This window comes from Cydia pomonella, unplaced genomic scaffold (genome assembly GCF_033807575.1).
Source record: "Cydia pomonella isolate Wapato2018A unplaced genomic scaffold, ilCydPomo1 PGA_scaffold_29, whole genome shotgun sequence".
Lineage (NCBI taxonomy): Eukaryota > Metazoa > Arthropoda > Insecta > Lepidoptera > Tortricidae > Cydia > Cydia pomonella.
In genome coordinates, this window is record NW_026907864.1 from 36,335 (window position 1) to 47,441 (window position 11,107).

General features: G+C 39.4%; 1 protein-coding gene across 1 annotated transcript; it reads right to left on the bottom strand.

The window, feature by feature from the left end:
* Positions 1 to 689: 689 nt before the first annotated feature.
* Positions 690 to 7,151, bottom strand: LOC133533930 (uncharacterized). Its single transcript, XM_061873019.1, has 2 exons — positions 4,276 to 7,151; positions 690 to 711 (listed from the first exon to the last, which is right to left on the bottom strand). The coding sequence occupies exons 1-2, from the start codon at positions 7,149 to 7,151 to the stop codon at positions 690 to 692; spliced, it is 2,898 nt and encodes a 965-aa protein (XP_061729003.1).
* Between the last annotated feature and the right edge of the window lie 3,956 nt (positions 7,152 to 11,107).

The following is an 11,107-nucleotide window of genomic DNA, read 5'->3' on the forward strand; positions in this document are numbered from 1 at the left end:
GTTTGATGTTTTTTTTTTACGGCATCCCCATTTTTTTAAGGCCGCGAGCAACGCAAGCTTTGATAGACATCATTATAAATAATATTTTTAAGTTTAGTTTATTGTGTTATACCGGTAAGTTTTACAATAATTTGGTTGTTTTTCATATTCAAACTTAAATAAGGTAATTAATTAATTGTGGTGTGAGCTTTTACTTTGTTTTTCGGCACGTGTCGTTAAGCCTTTCGGTTTTCGCTGAATTTGTGAAATGAAGGATCATGTTCTGTGAAAATACTAAATAAAGTGTGTGTTCACAAGAAAACACGCTTGGATTTATCATTACCGGCTGATTACCGTTGAAAACTCACTTGTTTACGGTTATTTTAATGTTTTATTTTTGACCGTTATGTTCCCATTGTCTGACAGGCCGTTATTGAATTCTATGAAGTTCGTTTGCGTCTCAAACTTTTTTTTTATAAAAAAAAATATATTTATTTGAGTACTATTGCATTACGCGAATTGTTGGTAGACTGCAATGTAATCTAGTTTAGTCGTTTACTCATTATTGTTATGACATATGGTGGCAGCACTGTCGCGTTTTCTTACTGTGTGTATCTATGGTGGCGGGTTAAGTTAACTGCAGTGAATATAAAGTAAAATACATTTATATTTGTGAAAAGAATCACTTGTTTTACTTAATTTCCAAGAGGTTATGGGCCCAGGCACATAATCCTATAAAATAAAGTAAAACATTTGAGTAGGACACTGTTAAGTCGAAGAAAACTACTGTCGGCACTGGCGCGGCACGTTGCGCGCATTTTGAGGTTAAGTCGACTGGGAGGAAAAATACTTGCAACGCAAGGACGGGACGACGAAACACCATGGAAGAAACTAAATTGTCCGGAAATCACATTAAATTGGAAGGAGCCTCGAATTGGAATGTGTGGAAATTCCAATCCATGATTTTGTTGCGGAGCCATGACCTTCTAGAAGTGGTACTGGGAACAAAGGTGAAGCCAGAAGTTGCAACTGAAATACCAAAATGGGAAAAGCTAGACGCGAAAGCACAAACATGGCTTGTTACAAGAATGTCAGAAAATGCAATGATGCATGTAATAACTTGTACTACGTCCGCACAAATGTGGAAGAAATTGGCTAGTGTCTACGAACAAAAATCCGAAACAAGCATCCACATCGTGCAACAGCGATTTTTTCAATATAAGTACGAAGAGGGTACAGATATGTCTACATTTTTATCCAAAATTGAAGAAATGCAAAATCAGCTAAAGCAAATGGGAGAAGATATTTCTGAAAATTTCATCATAACAAAAGTACTGATGTCAATTCCAGATTGCTACAAGCATTTTGTATCTGCGTGGGAATCGGCGCCAGATGATAAACAAACCTATGATAATCTCGTCGCGAGATTATTAATAGAAGAGGAGCGGTTGAAAGATAAACAGGGCGAGCCTTTGCAGTCATCATCATCGGCTTTTGTTGCGAAGAAAATAGAAAAGAAAGACATTAAGTGTTATAAATGTAATCAACGGGGACATTTTCAAAGTGAGTGTCTGTTCACTCCCTACACTGCACTGCACTTCCTACCTTTTGTAATGAAACACTTCACTTGACAACTTAATACTCATTTACTCAGAAACCAAATTCACCTTATAAGGGGCTGTAGAAAAATCTTAATAGCGTGAAGTAGCCGATAGAACAGCGACATCTACTGTGAAATTGGGCAACTATAAAAACTAAACATACTACATTTAACATTATCGGCCCCCAAGGACGACTTGTCCTTCATAAAGATCCATGTAAATAAAACAAACCAAGAATAGTGAAGTAAGCAGCACGTGAAAACATGAATCAATAGTAATAAGGTTAAATTACATAGTGAAACTCAAATAGAGCTATTCTTCAAAACTAAAACACATTAAACTTCTTAACAGATAGTTAAGGATCCAGAGGTAGAGGGCAAATTTTAGCAATGGGTCTTCGAAAAGTACCATTCTTTAATTTCAACGTAACCACTCGTGTTAAACCATCTCTACCAGGATGCTTATCTATTATACGACCTAACAACCACTTTCCGGGAGGGAGTCTTTCATCCTTGACCAAAACTACTGTTCCAATATCAGGATCAGGATTAGTAACGGTCCATTTATACCGGTTTTGTAGTGTTGTTAAATACTCAGAACTCCAACGAGTCCAAAGCGATTGCAACATCCTTTGGAGCAATTGCCACCGATCCAAACGGGATACTGGCACAGTGGCGAGACTTTCTTCCGGAACAGTGATAGGAGCTTCGCCTATAAGAAAATGTCCCGGTGTAATTGGAGAAGCATCATCAATAGAATTACTGATGGGAGTTAGTGGCCGAGAATTTACACAAGACTCCACTTGAGTCAACAGTGTAGAATACTCTTCGAACGTGAGAAGAGTTTGTCCGATTACACGCTTAAGGTGAGACTTGATCGACTTCACGCCGGCTTCTCAGAGTCCACCAAAATGTGGTGAGCCAGGAGGAATAAAGTGCCATGTAGTTTGGTCATTTGCCAAAATCTCAGATATTTCTCCAACTACTTCTGAGTTCCTATTCCTAAACATGGTGTCAAGCTCTTTAGACGCTCCGATGAAGTTGGTACCACAGTCGCTCCACAGATCACTACAATGACCGCGTCTAGAAGTGAAACGACGAAAGGCGGCAATAAAAGCAGCCGTGGACAAGTCACTCACAAGTTCTAAATGAATGGCCTTGGTCACGGTGCAAACAAACAAAGCAATGTAGGCTTTACATGTACGTTGACATCTACCTGGGTACAATTTTAACTGGACTGGACCAGCAAAATCCACTCCACTTTTACGGAAGGGCTTATCTGGCGTTACACGACACGCAGGTAACTGACCCATCAATTGATTGATCGGTGTTGCAGACTGTTTGAAACAAGGGATGCATTTATGAACAACTTTCCTAACTAAATTTTTAGCACCGATTATCCAGTATTTGCAACGAATTCCATTCAGAGTCAGTTGAGGACCTCCGTGCAAACAATGAATATGAGCATCATTCACAATCAAAACAGCTAAGTGACATTTCGAGGTTAGAACGACAGGTGACTTTGTATCAAAATTAACATTTGCATTACGTATGCGACCAGTAACTCGAATAATGCCATTTTCGTCTATAAACGGGGCAAGTGGGGTCAAAACATCAGATTTCGGAAGCCTTTGGCCTTTTCTCAGCATTTGTAACTCTTCCTGAAACCAAAACTCCTGAGAGAGTCGAATGCAAACTTTTGTGGCATATCTCAATTCGGTAACTGTAAGATGCTGAGGAAAAATCTCAGGAACTATCTGATTATTTTTACATCAATGTGTGCTTTACACAGCTTTACAAATCGCAGTAAGTATGCTGTAACGCGAATCAATTTTGTCAGAGTAGAGTATCTAGCCAAATATGTAAGTCGATCATCACTCTCATTCGATACACCAGCTTGAAGTGCTACTATCTTACTATCATTTCCTTTCGAATTTTCTTTGGCTTCTAGTTGTGTTGTTGGTATGTCGAGAGAAAGTGAGCGACAGTTATCAAAATCATTCTTTTGGTGAAGTACAGTTGGTCCGCGCCACCACAACTCGCAGTCTTTAAACAGATCGGGACGAATGCCACGCGACGCAACGTCTGCAGGGTTTTCTGCCGATTTTATGTGGTGCCACCGGCCACTACTTACATTATTAACAATCTCAGTGACTCTATTAGCTACGTACGTTTTCCAAGTGCTAGGGTTTCTTCGAAGCCACGCTAAGACAATCATTGAATCTGTCCACGCAAATACAGATTCTTCGGGCAAACGAAGACTGTGCTGAACATCTTTGAGTAACTTCGAGAGCAATACCGCGCCACACAGTTCCAATCGTGGGACGGAGACTTGTTTTACTGGTGCCACTTTTGTTTTAGCAATGACAAGTGACACGTAGATTCCGTGGGGCGTGATAACTCGCAAGTAAACAACAGCAGCGTAAGCTAAACAAGAGGCATCACTGAACCCGTGAATTTCCACTCTTTCCTTGCCGTCAAATTGTGTGTGAACCCAACGATCTAAATACAATATTGGCATGTGACAGAGCTGGTCCCTGTAGCTTGACCACTCTGTGGCAAGTTCGAGAGGAAGTTCATCTGTCCAACCAATACCACTCAACCAAAGTTTTTGCAAAAACATTTTTGCAGTGATAATCACAGGCCCTAAAAAACCTAAAGGGTCATATGATTTAGCTATGTCCGACAGTACTGACGTTTTGGTGAAGCGTTCTGTGGGTTCCGAAATATCTACCTTAAGTTCGAAGACATCGTGATGTGAGTTCCATTTGATACCTAAAGCTTTGATGGTATCATCAAGCTTAATCTCGACACTTGGTTGATTAGTTTTTTCCGAACTAGGAATATTCTTCAACACGTCAGGACTGTTGGATGCCCATTTGTGCATTTCAAATTTCCCTTTTGCCATAGCTTGTGTGATACGACTCTGTAACTTAGTTGCTTGTTCCACGTCATTCGCACCAGTGAGTAAGTCATCCATATAAAAGTCATTACTTATAATTTCAACTAAGTCTGGGAATTGCTCTTTTTCGTCTTGTGCAAGCTGCTTCAATGTGCGAATAGCGAGGAACGGAGCACATGACGTACCATATGTCACAGTTAACAAACGTTTCTCGACGATTTCATCTTGTGGAGATGAGCGCCACAGTATGCGCTGATAGTCAACATCTTCTTTAGCGACGAGTATCTGGCGATACATTTGCTTTACGTCAGCAAGCAAACAAATCTTGTGAGTACGCCAACGAACAATGAGGTCTCGCAAGTCTTGTAATAGTGATGGTCCAATAAGTAACTCGTCGTTCAGAGATGAGCCATTTGACGGCTGTGCAGTTCCATCAAAGACCACGCGAAGCTTTGTTGTGCTGCTGGATTCTCTTATCACAGCGTGGTGGGGGAGATGATAGACTTTGTGAGTTGGCTTATGTTGTGGGTCTACATCTTCTAGATGATTCAGCTTCTGATATTGATCGATGAAGTCCGCATAATCCTTCTGAAATTTAGGCTTGTTTGCGAATCTTTTCTCCATGTGCATTAGTCTCTGTAATGCGATCTGTCGAGAGTCGCCTAAGTTATTTTCGTGATCATCTTTAAAAGGTAATCGTACGACATATCGTCCATCATCTTGTCTATAGTGGGTTTCTTTATAGTGCTCTTCACATTGTTTTTCAAGATGTGTTATCGGTTTCTCATGTGGCTTGTACTCTTCAGTCTCCCAGAATTTGCGTAGGAGTTGATCTACCTCGATGAGTGCGTGGTGAGCTACAATATTGTGAGGTGGCAGATCACTTCGTGATTTAGACGCTCCAGAGACAAACCATCCGAGTTTCGAGTTTTGTGCTATAAGCTTGTCATCGTTATATTTGTGAAGTCCGTCTAGCAAAATAAATGCATAGACCTCGGCGCCCAGTAGAACATCAATAGGTCCCGGCGATTGCATGTGAGGATCCGCTAGTTGCAATTGGGACAGGGCAGGCCATTGTGAGATGTCAAACTCCTTTGAGGGTAACCAACCATTTATCTTCGAGAGTACGTGAGCGTTAACTTGCATTATATAGTGAGTGTCTATCGGTGAGTAAATATCTAAGTTAACGACGTGTCGTGGCAATGATGCTTGATCTTCGAGACCTGTGATATTAGCTGGCTGCAAAGTCTTCTTTAGTCGCAGTAGTTGCACTGCAGACTCCGTAATGAAGGTTCCTTGTGAGCCTTGGTCAATAAGGGCTCTGAGTTGTACGAGAGAACCACTGCTATCTTTCAAGCATATCTGTGCTGTGGCTAATATCACTTGTTTTCCTCTTTGTGAGACCTTCAGACTTGTGAGTTGCTTGGTTTGTGTGTCATCAGGTTCTGTGGGTTTCTCCATAGTGACTGTATTCGCAGTTATACTCTGGTGGTGTAAAAGCGTATGGTGTTTGCGATTACAGGTTCTACATGTTGTGGCTTGTCTACAATTCCGTATGGAATGTCCTTTGACAAGGCAATTGAAGCATAAGTTGTTGTTTCTTACAAATTCTTTGCGTTGATCTATGTCGAGTTGTGCAAATTCCGTGCAGTGGCAGATGTAGTGACTTTTCTTACAATATGTGCATTCCGTATCAACTTCAGCGGTGAAAGATCCCACATTCTTTATTTTAGGTGCAGTAGCTGGTGGTTGAAATGTGGTCTCTTTCTTATCTTTCTTCTGTGTCGCTTGTACCATTTCCATCGCTCTGAATCGTCCCTCTAAGTATGATGTGAGCTTCTTATACGTGGGTAACTCTATAGATGAACCAAGCGATTGCTCCCAAGCTTTGTGAGTTTCACTATCTAACTTGGATACCACAATATGCACGATTATCGAATCCCAAGTAGTTGTATCAATCTGCAAATTTGCTAGACTACTGAGACACTGGTTTGTAGTATCAAGAAGATCCTTGAGGTTTTTAGAGCATTCGTACGTGAGTTTCTTCTGATTGAGCAGGCGATTCAGTATGGTATTAGCTATCACTCTATCATTGCTGTAGCGGCAGACTAAGGCGTTCCAAGCCTTCCCATAATTTGCGGCTGTGAGTTCGAAATGACGGACTACTTGTTCTGCTTCACCCTTCAAGCTTGACCTCAAATAATGATGCTTGTGTATGTCACTCAGACCTGGCTCATTGTGTACCATAGAGATAAACAAATCCTTGAAGTGCATCCATTCTTGGTAATCACCGGAAAATGAAGGGAGGTTTATCGGTGGGAGTTTACTCTTTGTGACAACTTGAGGTTGAGATGCATGAGGCACTTGAGGTGAGGCACCTTCTTGTATTATGACAGATTCCGTCAGTTCCAATAAACTAGTCTTGAACTCCATATAGAAATCTTCAACATCATTATAGAGTGCTTTCAGTTCCTTTTTCTCTTCGACGCTTACTGAAGACTTAAGAATTTCTCGGTGTTCAGCAAGGAATTGATTCCAGTATTCTTCAAGCGACTCTATCCGTATTTTCAAGTAACTTGCTGTATAACGCGTTGACGAAGTTTTCTTGTGATTAGTGTGAAGTCTTTTAATCTGACTAAAAAGTTCTTCTTGTGATGCTATGTTAGCCATTATTGTTTTAAAATTTGCTAAGTGAATGACAGATTTCAAAGTCTATTTGATTCTAAGTTTATTTTTGAACACAATTTTTCAAAGTGTTTTTTCAACCGAAATTACGCTAAGTCCAAGAATTCACAAAATCGACTAAGTCCAAAATTTAAACAAATTATTCTAAGTGTTTTTTCGACGGTTTTTTTCTAAGTCCTAAATTCACTCGAAATTGCACTATGTCTTTTTTCACACGAAATATTCTAAGTGTGTGTTACCGCGAAAATTGACTAAGTCTTTGACACTTCACATTTCCACTGTCACTGTACTCACGATTATCCGGTTCGAAGGACCAATGTTCACTCCCTACACTGCACTGCACTTCCTACCTTTTGTAATGAAACACTTCACTTGACAACTTAATACTCATTTACTCAGAAACCAAATTCACCTTATAAGGGGCTGTAGAAAAATCTTAATAGCGTGAAGTAGCCGATAGAACAGCGACATCTACTGTGAAATTGGGCAACTATAAAAACTAAACATACTACATTTAACAGTGTCACAGTAAAAAGTGCTACTACTGTAAAAAGCAGGGACATTTAAAAAGTGAATGTTGGTTTAGGAAAAATAAAAACAAAGAAAGTAACGCGTTTGTGAGTACATCTGGACAGTTACAAAAAGCACAGTGGTTAGTGGACACTGGGTGTAGTGATCATATGTGCCCTGATCGGGATTTGTTTACAACATATACTCCAGAATTATCGAACAAAACAATCACTGTCGGTAATGGTCATTTGTGCAGTGTGCATGGTTACGGACAGATGGCGGTGCAAGTCTATGACGGCGACAAATGGATTGACACGACCATAGACAACGTTATGTTTGTACCGGAATTAAAAACAAACTTATTATCTGTCAAATGTCTTACAGATCGAGGTTATGTGATGATCACCGATAAAAAGATTTGCAAAATTGTGAAACAAAATAAAGTGTGTGCGGTAGCGTATCGTAATGGACCTATGTATTTATTGGAAGTGCATTACAAACACGGAGCAGCGAACGTGGCTCAGTCGGAATCAAGTTTAATGGACTGGCATAATAAACTTGTTCACCAAAACATGCAACACGTCAAGACCGTGCTTAAAAACAATAATATCTTAGTGAAAGACGATACGGACGTAAAGTGCGAGAGCTGTCTGGAGGGCAAAATACACCGTTTGCCTTTCAGTGCCAGTGAAACCAAGACGACAAGGACCTGCGAACTAATACATGCAGACACATGCGGGCCAATGGAGGTGCCGTCTGTGGGAGGATCCAGGTACTTCGTTATCCTAAAAGATGACTACTCAAACTTCAGATCTGTATACTTTGTAAAAGGTAAGGATGAAGTGAAGAAATGCATTGAAAACTTCATAAACAGAGCTGAGAATACCACCAACAATAAAGTGCTTTACTTCAGATCGGACAACGGACTAGAATTTATGAATAAGGCTGTGCAAGACATATTTTCTAAACGTGGCATAATACACCAAAGAACAGTGCCATACACAGCAGAACAAAATGGAAAAGCAGAACGCGAAATTAGAACGTTGTCTGAGGCAGCTAGAACAATGTTGTGTGCGGAAAGTTTGCCAAAGAAGCTGTGGGCAGAAGCTGTTAAAACGGCAGCTTATGTTTTAAATAGAACCAGTAACAGCAATGAAGTTGGAAAAACCCCATATGAAACATGGACCAATAAACACTACGACATAAATAATTTAAAAGTGTTTGGTACTCCTGTTTATGCTCACATCCCGAAGGAAAAGAGAACAAAGTGGGATTCAAAAGGAGAAAAGGGAATACTGGTTGGCTATGGAGAAGATGTTAAGGGCTACAGAGTGTTTTTCGAAAAGTACAACTGTGTTGAAACCAAAAGAGATGTTGTGTTTCTGGAACAAGGTCAGGAAGAGAAGGGACGGATAGTTCGGCTAGATTATGACACAGAGTTACCCGCAAGTGCTAATGAGGATCAGGAGAGACCTGTGGAAGGAGAGGTCCCACCAAGTGAGAATGTGGAGCGACTGGAGTCCGGAGAGGGTGAGCGGCCATCTGGCCAAGTCGTGTCTAGCCCAAATAAATCCACAGAGACATTAGAAAGCAATGGAAGTACATATGTTCCATGCACCAGCGATGAGGGATCTAGTGATGAAGTTGAAGATCACATACCACGATGCCAGAGAGCTACTCGTGTAAGAAAACAGACTTCATTCTATAATTGCCATCATGTCTCTTCAGAAGTAGGAGAGCCAAAAACATACAAAGAAGCTATGCGCAGGAAAGACGCCAACAAGTGGCAGGAGGCTATAGAAAAGGAACTGCAGACCCTGAGAGACAACAATACTTGGGAGTTTTGTGACAAGCCTGTCACTGAAAAGACTGTAAGTAGCAAGTGGGTTTTTAAAATTAAAAATGGTGATCAATATAAAGCTAGGTTAGTAGCCAGGGGCTTTGAACAAAGTGAAATGATTGATTTATGCGAAATATATGCGCCGGTAGCTAACCTATCTACCTTTAGGTTGTTTGTATCTGTAGCTACAAAATTAAACTTACCCATTTACCAGATGGATGTAACGGGAGCTTTTTTATATGGAAATATTGAGGAAACTGTATTTTTAGAATTACCAGAAGGTGCTTATAGTGGTAATAAAAATGTTGTTAAATTACAGAAATCATTGTATGGTTTAAAGAAATCACCAAAGTATTGGAATGATACATTTAATTCCGTAATAGTGAAACAAGGTTTTGTAAGGTCTCAAAGTGATACTTGTTTGTATACAAAATGTTCTGGTAACACCAAAACTTATGTTTTATTATATGTAGATGACTTACTCATTTTCGGAAATGACGAAATTGAAATATGTGGCCTTAAGTCACTGTTAAATAGCGAATTTAAGATGAAAGACCTAGGTTTGGTGTCAACATTTTTAGGAATACAAGTAAAACAAGATCTGAAAAATGGTGTTACAGAACTAAACCAGAAAGAATATCTTGAAAATGTTTTGAAAAAATTTGAAATGCAAAATTGTAAAGAAATGTCAACTCCTATGGACCCAAATTTTAATACCAAAATCTTTGATGGCAGTGAGTCTGTGATTAATAAAGACATAGAAAATAAATGTAGAAAAATTATACTAATTGTACTAGGCCAGATATTTGTATTGCAATTTCGATTTTAAGCAGATATCAGAATAATGCTAACAGTATGTTGCTAACGGCTTTAAAGAGAGTACTTAGATATATAAAATATACACTAAGCTATTGTTTGACATATAAATGTAACAATGATATGTTAATTGGATATTGTGATGCAAATTGGGGAGGTGATTTAACAGATAGGAAGTCGACCACTGGTTATTGCTTTAAGTTTGCTAACTGTTTAATTAATTGGTGCTCAAAGAAACAGGCTAGTGTCAGTCTGTCTTCTACACAGTCAGAGTATGTAGCAATCAGTATGGCTGCAAGTGAAGCTTGCTGGCTTATAAATTTGTTAAGAGATTTTAATATTGAGAATGTGTGTCCCGTTGTAATGCTTAGCGATAGCCAAAGTGCCATAATGGCTGCAAATACTGACTGTGTTAAGCGTTTAAAACATATAGATATAAGGTTCCACTATATAAAAGAGTTAATTAAAAAGGGTAAATTATTGTTGAAATACATAAAAACAGAAGATCAGACAGCTGATATGTTTACAAAGGCATTAACTAAAAACGTGTTATCTAAGTTTATAAAAAGCTGTGGTCTGTATGAACAATAAGTCCTTTTTCATGTCATGCTAGAATATATAGGTATTGGTAATGTAGGGATTACATTGAGGGGGGGTGTTGGTAGACTGCAATGTAATCTAGTTTAGTCGTTTACTCATTATTGTTATTGTTGGAAATTGTATTCTCAACACTGGCAACACCTGTGTTCATTCTGTCACTTCTCTTCCTTGATGG

Excerpts from the sequence above, each read along its gene's own strand:
- LOC133533930 (XM_061873019.1), bottom strand. The coding sequence starts at position 7,151 with ATGGCTAACATAGCATCACAAGAAGAACTTTTTAGTCAGATTAAAAGA. Across the intron at positions 712-4,275 it reads ACAGAACGCTTCACCAAAAC|GATTATGTGCCTGGGCCCAT; the intron begins GTCAGTACTGTC and ends TTTATTTTATAG.